The sequence below is a fragment of the Polypterus senegalus genome, chromosome 1 (assembly GCF_016835505.1).
Source record: "Polypterus senegalus isolate Bchr_013 chromosome 1, ASM1683550v1, whole genome shotgun sequence".
Taxonomy (NCBI): domain Eukaryota; kingdom Metazoa; phylum Chordata; class Cladistia; order Polypteriformes; family Polypteridae; genus Polypterus; species Polypterus senegalus.
In genome coordinates, this window is record NC_053154.1 from 172,156,668 (window position 1) to 172,170,617 (window position 13,950).

At 39.3% G+C, this 13,950-nt stretch overlaps 1 protein-coding gene across 2 annotated transcripts in view; it reads left to right on the plus strand.

Moving 5' to 3' along the window:
• Nucleotides 1-3,030: 3,030 nt before the first annotated feature.
• The window catches only part of sned1 (sushi, nidogen and EGF-like domains 1), a 188,680-nt gene continuing 177,760 nt past the window's right edge, over nucleotides 3,031-13,950 (plus strand). For both annotated transcript variants that reach the window (XM_039763063.1, XM_039763071.1), the window contains exon 1: nucleotides 3,031-3,532. In XM_039763063.1, coding sequence (XP_039618997.1) covers nucleotides 3,335-3,532 — 198 coding nt within the window. In that variant the 5' untranslated portion in view covers nucleotides 3,031-3,334. The remainder of the gene's footprint in view (nucleotides 3,533-13,950) is intronic.

Sequence of the window (13,950 nt, forward strand, 5' to 3'; positions counted from 1 at the left end):
ATCCCAGAGGTTCTCAATTGGATTCAAGTCTAGAGAACGTGTGGGCAAGACAGGGTACCATTGCCTAGCATGTGGAGGTCTGTGTGACCTTCCAAGCATATGCCTCCCCAGACCATCATTGACCCAACGCCAAAACAGTCATGCTGGATGAAGTTGCAGGCTGCATATGATTATCCACGATGTCTCCAGACTTTTTCATGTCTGTCACATGTGCTTAGTGTGACTATGTTCTTATCTGTGAATAGAACAGGGTGCCAATGGCGGAGCTGTCTATTGTGGTATTCTCTGGTGAATGCCAATCGAGCTGCACGGTGAAGGGCTGTGAACACAGTTCCCATGTCCTCATGCCACCCTCATGAAGTCTGTTTCTGACAGTAGCCAGATGGAGGTCATGTTGTAGGGCTCTGGCAGTGCTTCTCCTGTTCCGCCTCACACATAGGAGCAGATACAAGTCCATCTGCTGTGTTGATGCCCTTCTGCGACCCTGTCCAGCTCTGTTTGTGTAATGGCCTGTCTGCTGGTATCTCCTCCATACTCTTTAGATTGTGCTGAGAGACACAGCTGATTTGAGCATTAAATTCCTTGACTTCTAAAACCCTTGACTTAGTCCTCAATCGATGGAAGCTAAGTCACACCATCCACACACTGTCCAGAAACTGACATCTGACAAAACCCAGCATTCAGAAAAAGAATGAGTCTTGTGAAGCAAAGGCCAATATAGTTTGATGGCTAAAAGGACTTTAGTCAGTTCTATCAAGCACTTATTATGTGAATCATATTGTGGAGTTTGAAACAAATGAGAATGAAGGCATCAGTTATTACAATTCCCATTTAATTAGGTCAAAACACCCAAGACTAAGACTGCTCATGTGCCAGAAACACTGCCTCACCATGAAGTAAGGTTCGTTTTGTAAGTAATTTCACAAATGCAGAACACCAAACTCACTAAAGAGTTTTTTGGTAATTATAAAGGTGGATGGTGCAGCTCCCTAAAGCCTCATTTATACTTTTTTGTTTCCCTGTGTTCTTTTCTGAAGCTTGTGCAAAGCTTGTAACCCATACCAAACTGGTAAAATCAATTCTTTTTATAGCTCTCAATAGTAAAGAAGTGCAGCTCCTTCATGAATAATTTGATATGCTTAATATTTTTCACACGAAAACACTCTAAAAAACGACATTGTCCACATTACTATGTTTTTCCCACAGGAAAACTCAGCACACAGAAAGTCGCTGCTGCCAATTGTAGCTGAGATTTGCTGCTAATTCAATTTCGTGCAAATCGCTTCACTCATCACTAAAAGAGGTACTTCTCATCAGCAGAAACTGGGCAACTCTTTAAAGAAAAATGAAAAAGAGAAAACATAACTGAAAAATACTGTAATATCTTATTTCTCCTTGTGAAAGCTTTGAATGAACATTCACCTTTCAGCAACACAATGATGCAATGCATAAAGCCGAAGAAACACAGTGGTGGCTCAAGAGTGAAGATGTGAATGAACTTGTGTGGCACAAACAAAGCCCTGACTGCAACCTGATTGACAATCTGTGACATTATGTAAAAATGTCTGTCAACAGGAAAAGATCATAGAACATAAAGGGAGAAAATATGGCAAGAGGATTGGGTGAAAATCACACCTAATCTAGCATTTACATGACAAGACTTAAGCTGTTTTTGCCCAGAAAGGCAGCTAACCTTAAAAATTTTTATCTGAACACTTATGCAATGAGCAAGTTTGAAGGGGAACAGGTGTAGTACAGGACAGTGGAAGGGCTTGACAGGAGCTAGCTAAAGATTGATGACTAGAGAGCTCCTCAAAATGACAGTGTGAGAGTGAGAGTAAACTTATAACAGTTCTGGATGTCTCAGAAGCAGATACTCCAAAACACTAAGGTAATGGGGAGATAGGTTTCAGGTAGATGTCAGTGCTAAAATTATTTGCCAAGATGGGGTCCTTATATAAGAAAGATGGAATTCCTCTGCCCATGCCACAGGCTAGGCGCTCCAAACCTTCTTACAGATATCAGTCATTTTCTATACAAGCATGGATTAGGGATGCAGTGATTTGAGAAAAAGAATACAAGGCTATAACGATCCAAGGATTTTATAAATTGTATCTCAGACCTTGGAAGTGATTCCAGGAGTAAACACTGCTCCCTGCCAGAGCACACTGAATCTGGAGGTGAGAGAATGTGCAGCTAAAGAAATTGGATGAAGAAAAAGAAAGAGAGGAGAACTGAGATGAGCAAGTTCTGAAGATATTCTAAACAGTGTCACTCTATGAACTGTTGTTTGGCTCCCCCTTTGTTCATCCCTCCCTCGTGTTTTCACCATTTTGTAATGCCATGTGCTCCCTTTGTGAATGAGTGAGGATGGCACATGAAGGTGCCCCTGTTACTATATACAGTATGCATCGCAAAGAGACTCCTTTGAAATGTTATATACAGTAAATATGTGAGAGTGAGTGTAATATAAGTAATAATGTCCTTTTTTCTCTTCTAATTCCACAAGCATAGCTGAAATGAAGACCCCCTTTGTGCAATATTAAGCTGAACATTTTTGGCAACTTGTTTTGCACAAAGGGTGTACTATTTTCCCAAACTTTGACAGAGGTTAGCCACTGCTGGTAAACATCTGCAAATCTTCGACAGTGCTTTGTGGAGTGTGGGATCACATCTGGTGGTATATTTTTTTCTAAAAATTAATATTAAAGAAACAGCCTCTTGTTAGTAGAATTTATGATGCCTTTCTTAGCCAGGTTAAATCTTTTTCTTTTTTTTTTTTGTTTCTTCACTTGGCCTCAAGCTTCTTATCAGAAGAGGAGTGAATTCCTCTGGCTGCCAATGAAAGGAAGGGTTAAGCGGCACTGGTGGGAATCCCATCAGGTTGCCTTTAACTGTTCGATTATCATAGTCCTGCCTAGTGGCTATCCTGTTACTGGCCTCCTTTTTCGGATTGGCCAGGTTGACCTAATTATGCGCGGCAGTGAATCCCCCTTAGAGGCAGGGCAAAGCCTGAAAGAACTCTTTTGGCAGGCATAATAGAGCTTTTATTGAGCCGAGTTTGGAGCTGAGTATCAGCCACTAAGACTGGATTGTAAAAAAAAATAAAAAAAAAAAATACATATATGTGTGTGCTTTCGGGCTGAAACACTTTGCCTTCTTGCAAATTTTTGCTCCCTTTTATGAAGTCTTCATGTCAATAGCGAGCCCTGTGTACAGCTCCCTGCCCAGTGAGGCAGCCCTGTGTCTTTAATCTGAATCGAGGGGGAACACTGAAGGAACAAGCATCGCCCGAGGAGGAACTCTCACGTCACCCCCACTCCTCCCTGCGGATATGAGGCTGGGGGTGACTCTGCTCTGGCTCTGGACAGCATTCTCCCCACTCGAGGGGGCAGTGCCCCTGGAGGACTTCTATCCTTTTGGCATTGAGCATGGTGACAGTAGGACAGTAAAACAAGATGATGGTGGCTCAGGTCTATTGGAGATATCGGTGAATTTCCCCTTCTTCGGGGACAGGCACTCTGGGTTATATGTAAGTACACGTTTTTACTTGTAGGTGTTCAGGTACAATGGAGGAGGAGGTAAAGGGATCCAACAGCATGAAGAAAGGGAGAGCTGGAATGTTGCTAGAAGGTGTAAAGTGGAGGCTGGGGACCTGTTACCTCCTCAGTTTCTGGACAGGTGGTTATCTATGTCAGTGTGTGTTGGATGAGTTATCATGGCTCACATTTTATTTGTGGACACTTAAGAGGAGGCTTATTATTTTTAAGTCCTTGAAACCTGCCATAAGCCCCACTCTAACTGGGATTTAGCAGTTCTTCTCTGTGTTTGAGAGAACTGCAAGTTAGAAACTGTTTATTGCCAGGTTGTGGAGGGGAGCCATAGGGTTAAACACATATATAAATGGTTCTTCTAACTGACACCCGCCCCCACATACAGTTGAGTCTCTGAGTAGGAGCAGTAATGGCTGGAAAATGGCTAAGGGGCTCAGCAGGACCACATGAAATGAGGAGCAGCTCTGCATCTAGCAGGAACTCACTACTGAATGACAACCTCCTTAACAGGGATGCTGCAAAGGGTATTAACTCTGAGGTTTTGAGAATAGACTGCACTGAGAACTGAATCAGGCTAAGACCTCTCTTGTGTATATTTTTGTTTATTTATCATTTATGTGAATTTAATTAATCTTTTGCCAAGACAGGGTCCAAGGGATTCCATTGACTGGTAATAAAAGACACAAGTGGCCAGTGCATACTTTTTGCAGAGGGACGGATTATTACCATATTAATGGCATAGATGCCAACCCATCCATCCATCCATTATCCAACCCGCTATATCCTAACTACAGGGTCACGGGGGTCTGCTGGAGCCAATCCCAGTCAACACAGGGTGCAAGGCAGGAAACAAACCCTGGGCAGGGCGCCAGCCCACCGCAGTAGATGCTAACCATTTGGCTGAAGTCATTTATATGTGTGAGCAGAGATGTTCAAGTCCAAACACCTTCTCACATTCTGATCCTCTCATCTCTGGCTTTCTTGAATGAGTGAACAATCATCAATTTGGGTGCAACACTACTATCAACAATTCTTGGTCCATGTCTGTCTATAATACATTTCATTGCTCCTATACAGAATGGAGAACATGCTTTTTTCACCACTTTCTAAAATGAACAAGCAATGACTCTTCATGTTCTTCCTTTTCACCACCTCTTCCTCACGGAGTCTTTGTGCTCTGAAACTGCTGTACTGGCAACATTAGTGTTCAGCCTTCCCATTCAACCTTGGAGGTATTTCTAAAACTGCTCAGTTGTCATGGGGAGTCAGAACCAAAGCTTGCTCTGCTCCATATAAGGTAGTACTCATTGTCGTTTGATTGAACATAAGAACAATTGTGATGAAAACTGGACATCCAGCCCAACAAACATTATATTCACCTAAATCGAAATAGTAATAATGTCACATTCACAGAGTACTGTCAAATTCTTGTTTGCATGTCCGATAAATTATTGCTCCTGTGCAGTATCAGAATAAACAAAATTTTCTTAAAATACATAATTTTATTTAACATAAAATACAGATCAGCGCATCTGATACAAAGATGTTGCCAGTGGATTCAAATTTTACGACTGCTTCAACAGACAGACAGAATTCTTATCGATGTATTTTCTGATTCCTCTCTCCACTCAAATTACTGAAACTATGCCTCTGACCTGATGCGCCCCTTACTCCTCTTTCTGTGCTCCCAATGAACTAACCATTACTAATCAATTTAATCCACTGCTGACACAATATCTTAAAATCCAGAGCTACAGTGCACCAGTGAGAAACCTAGCTCTACAACTCATATTTTCTTTTCTCTCATTATCTTCAAGGACCTGCTTAATGTCACATGTCACATATTGATCACATATTACATGGAACAATGTAATATTGATGTAGTTTCTTAGTTCAAAGGCAATCTGGCAACAAAGTATTATCACCATGAAAAATACCGTGTGGTCTCACTTTCTGTATAGATATACAGTACAGTTATAATTGCAATAAAAGTAGAAATCAATAATATGACCTGCCTGGTGGCAAAGTGGTTAGACTGCTGTCACACAGAAGTAGAGCCCTGAGTTTAAACATCTGTACTTATCAGTTTGGTGTCTGCATGTTCTCTCTGTGCCTCTGTGGGTATTCCATTCCACACCCCCAAATATGCTTGTTGGGTTAATTGGTGAATCTAAATTGGTTCTGTGAGTATTTTTCCCCCACAATGGCCTGGCACATGCCTGGGACTTTTTCTTGCCTTTTGCCCAGTGCTGCCAGGTTACATCCTGCATTGGATCAATCACTTTTGAGAATACTACATGCATTGTCACACTCACTTATTTCAGCATTAAATCACTTGTGGGCAGCACTGTGCCATCACTGGGCAAATGACAGGAAACAGCTCTGTACAGAGCACCAATCAGTCAGGGCACCAACTCACACACAGACAATGATTGACCATGGGATTTGGATCCCAAGACACTGGATCAGTAAAACAGCAGCACTAACCACTGTGCCACCCACTTTACTTTGTGAATATTTTTCTGGTTTCCATAAAGCAGAATATTGACATGGTGAATTGGTCTTTCTAGATATCTAATTTTGTTATACACCAATGCAATGTTTTTTAAACTATATAAATACATATTTTATTATATTAACCCATTCATAACATTCAGTTATGCCTTTATAGGTGATAGACTGATGTCCTTTTTTATGTTAGATCTTGCCTTGCACCTGTCGCAATTACCAACCATCCAAACTATTAAAATGTCAATTTAAAGAATGGTTAGATCCCTAAAATATACTGAGTATTGGATGAGCTGCACATAGGAATTCTGGTTCACATTTGTTAAAAAAAACTAAAGATCAATGAACATAAATTAAGCCAATAAAAAGGTAGAATAAGCCATATCGCACTTGAGAAGATATGATATTCAAAAGTTGCACTGCTTAAAGGACTGAGGTCAAGTCATTAGTAAGCCCACTTGGAGATAAAAACAGATGTCAGAATCTGTGGGTCCAAGCTTTGATACAGTATGCTGCTACCTTTTACGTGATGACAGCATTAAGAACAGTTTTTACCTACAGATTTTTGAAGCCTTTACTGTTGCACACAGTGAAGGCGTGATTGAGACCACCACAGTCCCCTGGGTGATTTGTCTCCTTAACAAAGACTTGATTATACTTTTAACAATGTAATGTGTGGACGGACACCGGGTTGTTTAGTGCAGTGCAGTATTTCTCACTCTTGATTTTTTTCCCCTTGATCCCTCTTGATTATTTTGGCATGCAGATAATCCAGCGTTTAATCGTTGGGTGCCCCTGTTTATCATTTTGGCCCCTCTTGGTCATTTTGACTCACAGATACTTGATAGTTTCAACAAGAGGGTGGTGGTATTGGTAAAAAGACTCCTTGCCATCATGGAACCCTGGGCATGCACTCAGAACATGCTCGTGTTAGATCCGCCAATACACACAATAAAACACAAGTCTGCAAAGTGTAAATCGAATCTTAAAAATATTTCAAGCGTCTGCATAGCCTCTCTCTCTTGGGAGCTTACATTACTGCACCATGCTATGATGCGATCAGTCGGGATACTTTCTGTGGTGCAACAATGAAAGTTCAGGCTTATCTTTTTATTAATCCCACATTCTTTAGGCTTCTCATTAATTAGAAACATTCTAATGTCTTTTTCATTGTTGCACGGCCACCTCAGATCTTCAGATGTCTATAACCTGAGCAAACTGAAGCAGTCAGCAGTCAATACTTAACTGGTGTACTTCGATGTAACTCTATCAGGGTGTGTCCTTAGGTTGATGAAGAGATCTTTTAACCTGGTGGCATTAAGAGCCAGGTTATTCTCATGACATCCCATGTGCCACCCCATTACTGTAGGCAGTCTTGTTATTGCTGTTTAATAGTTCACCGGTGTGTTGATGTGCAATAAGGAATGAGAACGGTCTGCAACCTTGTATTGTTTGGATTTCATTCTTTGGCTTCAGTGTATATGCCAGATGTTAGTTTATGTTGTACAGTATGTTTTTATATGATAAATATGTGTGTTAGTTATACTTAATGTTTTATACTACACAAGAAATATAGGCTTTTGTGTTTTGTAAAGCAAGATTTGCCTTAAGTACCAAATAATTGACACAATATTTTGTGGTCTATGCTAAGTATTTGATGAGCTGATTTTACATCCAGACTAGATTCTTGCCTTGCATCCAAAGCCTCCCATGACCCTAAACTAGATGAAGAAGGTTTGATAATAGATGAATGGACAATTAATTATATGATCTACATATTTTATGACCTGACCATGAATCTTGGCTGAATTCCTGCCTTGTGCTTATTGCTAGGATAGGTAAAAGTGGATGGATGGATTTCTCAAGAGAATTTCCAGGAGCCAGTGCTCTGGGTTTGAATTAATTGCCAGATGATTGACTTTATATGTTTTCCCTTTTTTGCTCGTGTGTTTTCTTCCCACATCCCAAAAGACATTCAGATTAGTTTCATTGGTGACCCCAGTGTTTGTGTCTTTTCCAGGGTTGTTTCTTATTTTGTACCTAGTGCTGCCAGGATAAGGTCCTGCTCCCTGGATTAAGGTTTTAAGATTATGTGTATAGATTTGAAACATATCACAGAGGGATGCTCTTTAAAATTTAAACCAATAATTCTATATACATACTAATTTGGGCTGGTACAGAGGTAGTAGTAATAGGAGAACATTGTGAAGATGTGTACAGAGTACAGTGAAATTCTTACTTGCATACAGTGGAAAGCAACGCTCCTGTCTGTGTGGAGTTTGCATGTTCTTCCCCTAGTGTGTCAAAGGAGTGATCTCCACGTATTGTAATTATTCTGATTGGTGATCTAAACTGTTCCAGAATAAGTAAGTGTAAAGGTGTGTGTGAGCTGGCCCTGCAATGAACTGGCATCCCCTCCAGGTCTGGTTCTTGTCTAACACTCAATACCTAATTATTGGATCAATCATGACATGAAACACTATATTATATTAAAAATTTGCAAATATTTTGATTACATTTACAAATAATATTAATAAAAGTGGTAAAATGCCTCCAGCTACAGAACCTAAGAACTGCTGTCCTAAATAAATATGAACTTTTACAAATAATTTTTGGCTGCTTCTTTTACAGCATGAATGTGTACCCACTGTTCTTTTTAAATCATGAGAGGAAAGACAGCACTAAAACTCAACAGTAACAGTAACAGTAAACAAGAGACTGTGTGCCCACATGTGCACGTGTCAGTCAGTGAACTTTTTCTTTATAGATTGCCATTACCAGCCTGCATCATTTCAAGGAGCTTTATAGAGCAAACAGGTTAACAGTACATTGTCAGCTATACATCAGTGCAATAATACAAATAAATTCATGAAATGGAGCATGGCCGAAAACAGGGGAAAAAAGTGTGTGTGACTTATGCTGCGCATAAAATGAGCTGTACTGGCCAAATATAGTCACAGAATAAAGAGATATAAAAGTTTATACAGCAAATGTTATAGGATAGGAAGACAGATGGAGATAGGGAATGGAATGATGTTGTATCTATTATCAAAATGAACTGGAAGGTTGTGATGGACCGGTGCTCTGGTCAGGATTGGCCCACTCATTGTGCCCAATACTGCAGACAGCAACTCCCAGATCAGAACCGGATAATCGAGTTAGATGATGGATCATTGTGGGTGCTGAAAAATGTAGAGGAAGGGATATGGCAGAGAGATCAAGTGGGTCTTAAGTTTATGTGTGTGGTGAATATTCCCGATCTGTAATGTAGAGCTAAAAGGGTTCAAATGGTGTGAGTTACTTAAACTAAGTATGAAGACATGACAGTCGGGATTTCTCTTCCTCTCTCTTTTTCTGTAAAAATGATTAAAATGAATTTGGATTTCCATCTAGCACAGATTGTCTAAGCTCTGTGGAGAGAAAGAATGAGACCTATATTGTTACAATTAAATGGCCCGCTTGTGTTCTTAAAGACTATGTGTTAATGAATGGGCCTACTGTGTGCATGTATGTGCATAAGACCAATTTCACATGCATGCACACAGTAGACCCATTCATATGAATCATGAATCTGTTTATATGAATCTTGCAGGTCTGTGTGAAAATAAAGGAGACTTAAATATAGATATGGGAAGCCTAGTGGTATACCATCTGTATTTGAATTCTCACCCAGTGACTTTCTTTGTGGAGTTTGCATGTTATCCCCATGTTTGTGTGAGTTTTTCTAGTTAGGTTGGTCCGGTATCAGGTGTGTCCTCTGCAATGTGCACCTTTTCTCGTAAAGATGCTTCCTTTCTTGAGTCCACTTCTGTTGGAATAGGCCATAGTTATTTGTGATCTCGCAGTCCAAAATGCAGGTTAAGGAAAAGGATGAATAGATCTATTTTATTTTGGAAAGATGAAAAATGATTTTGAGCAAATAGACAGAAACGTTCATTCAGAATTTTTCTTTGGCTACCTCTTGTCAGAACTCTGACTCCTACTGCCTAGACTTTGATCAATGGCCTGTGTCTTTCAAATATAATGGGGCAAAGTCCAGGAATTGGACAGGTGAATATATGAAGCTGTTCTTGTGCTCATATGAGTGCCCAGTTTGTGTTTAGTGATGGTTTAATTCAAGTGCATGAGTACAAACATATATGGCTGTACAACCTGAACTTATTGATTGGATGAATGAAGCACATATGTAATTATGCAGGGGTACATATATGAATGATTATATGTAAACAGTTTTGTTAATCAGTTATTCATGCTTCTTTGAGACTGTGCCTTTTGTAAAGTTAGCTATATCAAATAGTAGCAGTAACAGTGGTAATGAAGTAGTGAACTTCTTTCTGGCATGTCCTACCAACATACAACCTGTTACTCCTGTCCAGTGCCATGATAGAATAGAATGTATTACAACACGGAACTTGATGTTAATTAATAGAAAACACAACTCACCTTACCTAATGTGCTCTTTACTCCTGTTTCAAACTTTAAAAGAAAAGAGCACATTTTTACATGCACTTTACAGGAATCAATACTTACAACGGCCACACTGTAGGTGTAATTCAACTGGAAGCACTGTGCTGTAGAGCTCACTTCCATAACCCACCAATCAAAAATGACCACCTGTTTGACAGGGTCCGCTCCTCAAAGTGGAAACTGGAAGAGTTTATCTGACAGCAACATGAAACAGCAGAGCAGTCATTTGTGCAAAATGTGTAGATATATGAGGCAGTAAAGGATGTAAGCTTTCTTTTAAGAAAACATAATAAACATTAAGAAAATTGCCATTATTTCAGGTTTGCAGTAAAATGTTAAAAAAATAAAGACATATTATTCATGTAGAACATGCTAAAGTTCAGTATTACCCAAAAAAAACAGCTCACGCCCTGCATATTCTGTTGTGCATCAGAATTTCCCAAACTGTCTCTTGTAGGACCCCAGCAGTTATCTTGAGCACAGCCTAAGGAGATGGCTTTGAAAGGGATAATTTACAAATTTCCCAGCTGCATTTCTTTTAATATGAATTCTAATGCATACATAGCGCACTCTCAACCCACTGGAAGTAGCAGCGGATGAAAGAATGAAGACCAAGCTGATGGCCACTATAAACAATGCTGCACACTCTCCTTCTAACACACTAGCATTGAGCACTTTCAGTCAACAAATTAATCAACAGAAGTGTATCAAAAAATGGGAATCGGCCTTCTTTAGCCTAGTTAGGTGTTTTCTTCTTTTTTGTAAGTCTTTGTGTAGTTGAGGGGGTTGTTTGCTTATAATATTTACTGAACTTCTGTAAAATCTATCTATCTATCTATCTATCTATCTATCTATCTATCTATCTATCTATCTATCTATCTATCTATCTATCTATCTATCTATCTATCTATCTATCTACATCTTAAGGTTTGGTTTGCCACCTCTGTGCCAGTCATTACCCTGTTTGTGAACAGGCTTTACTAGGCTGGATCAATTCAATTTCAACTGCTCAAGTTTTATCTCTTAGCATATTTATTTCACATATATTAACACACTTTTTGGTATCTATTTCAGATTTATTAATGCATTCATTTTTTAATATTGACTTTATCTTATTTAAGTTCATAAGGATCTTGGACCCAGTTTCAGCAGCTGGGTGTCAAGTTGGTATATAGCCATTGAAGGATTCAAATAAATGTTTAGTCAACATGACATGGAGATCATAACACTGGATTTCAGCACCAGTAAATACTCTGTGATTATCTGGATTCTTTCTGGGCTGATCAGCCATGACTGCAAGGTTTTAACTGTACGAGGAAACTCATGAGAATGTGGGGAAACCCTGAAAAATTCACACCAAAGGCAACCCAGTTGAAGCCACGCTCCATTACACAGCCAGTTGAAGCCAGGCTCCATTACAAATGGCATGAAAGCATTGCCCTTTATAAGTGCAGAGAAACAGTACAATTGTTGCTTTTTATTTTTAGCAATTGGATCACAAGCAGGCTAACATACTTGTTCAAGGTCACACTATGAATCTTTCAGTAACTGAGTCAGCAAACTATAGTAAAGCTCTTAAATCACTAAGTCACACTGCTTCCAATGCCAGTGAAGTTGCCCAGCTGCTAGAAATATGGAAGAATCCAAGGGTATACTGGAAAGACAGAAAGCTTAGAGGGAATGAAGAAGGGTCTACAAGAGCAATGAACGTGGTAAGCAAGATGCAAAAATTGTGAAAAGAAAGAACACAAAAGCAGTCAAAGAGGAGAACACCGGGTAAGAAAAAAAAAGTACTGGAGGGTTGAGAAAATAAAAAGAATTAAGTGGACACTCATTTCATTATGTGGCAAGGCTAGTCAGGCAGCAGTCTGAAAATGATAGTCTAACGCATGGAAATACTGTACTGGGTTCAAGCTATTGACACATTCAGAGCAGGTTGAGATCGAGGTGACATGCAAGTCAGCTTTCTTCAGCAAGATTCAGGTTTAGTTCCAGGTTTTAGTCCACTGCTGCCTAAAGTGGTTCTAGCACTTGGAATAAGGTTCAGAAATAAGACAAAAATGCAGAGTTGCTGTTCTTTTTAGGGCTGACTTTACACTCACTCTTTTGAAATAAATAAAAAGTGAGCCCCTTTAAGGGACAACAGGTTGTGCTCATGTAATAACTATAGTATATGAATCCAGCAGAACAGGCGAATGGAGACAGAAATAGTGAAGACAACTGTTATCTGAAGGGTATGAATGTAGAAACAAAAGATAGCTCTTAGAAATCAACAAAATCCTGAGGCACAAGATACAGTATTTCTTTTTTTCCTTCCACAAGCTAATCCAGTAGAAAGAGATTGAATGCAGTGCATTGATCCAGGCCAGAAAGAATCCAGATAATCACGGAGTATTTACTGGTGCTGAAATCCAGTGTTATGATCTCCATGTCATGTTGACTAAATATTATTTTTAACTTTGACAAGGAACCAGGAGTAGCAGCTTGTATGCTTCCTTTTCAGTCTTTTTGCTCTAAATTAAACTACTCAAAGGTCTGGAAGCCTGCCAACCCACTACACTGTGACTGTGTCTCTTCTGATGTATGCAGCTTATTCCTGTAGAACTATTGTGCTGCATTATGGGAAATCACATTGCATCCATGTGTCTTAAAATCTGCTGACACAGCACTGCTTTTATTGATTCCTGAAAGACAAGATCACAGATATGTGATACATTTCAAACCCCCATTGCATTGTTTACACATTAATTGCATCTTAATAGTATAATCACAATTGTGCATACTCCCTGAAATGATTCTTTGCCTCAGTTCTCTTATTAATATTACTATTCCACCCATTCTTCCCTTTATTTTAACTGCCCTATGCCTAGTGATAAAAACAAGGGTGGAAAGAAGAATTTTAGGTTTGTGTCTCCATAGAACTCAACTCAGAGAGCAGAAAATGGGGAAATTTGGATAAGTGGGACACAAGTGATGATAATGATATTACGCAGTGGCTATTAAAACAGTAAAACATCATTTAAAGAGTTTGACAGGAAAGAAAATTTCAAGTGTGGAATTAACAGAGTGATTTCTGAAGTTACAACTGTGTACCTGAGCAATATACTGAAATAATTAGGAAAAAGCAAATACAAGTGCAAAGTCAAGAAATTAAGACCATAATATCTATATTAGATAGATAGATAGATAGATAGATAGATAGATAGATAGATAGATAGATAGATAGATAGATAGATAGATAGATAGATAGATAGATAGATAGATAGATAGGCAGGCAGGCAGGCAGGCAGGCAGGCAGGCAGGCAGGCAGACAGACAGACAGACAGACAGACAGACAGACAGACAGATAGATAGATAGATAGATAGATAGATAGATAGATAGATAGATAGATAGATAGATAGATCTAATATGAACAAGCCA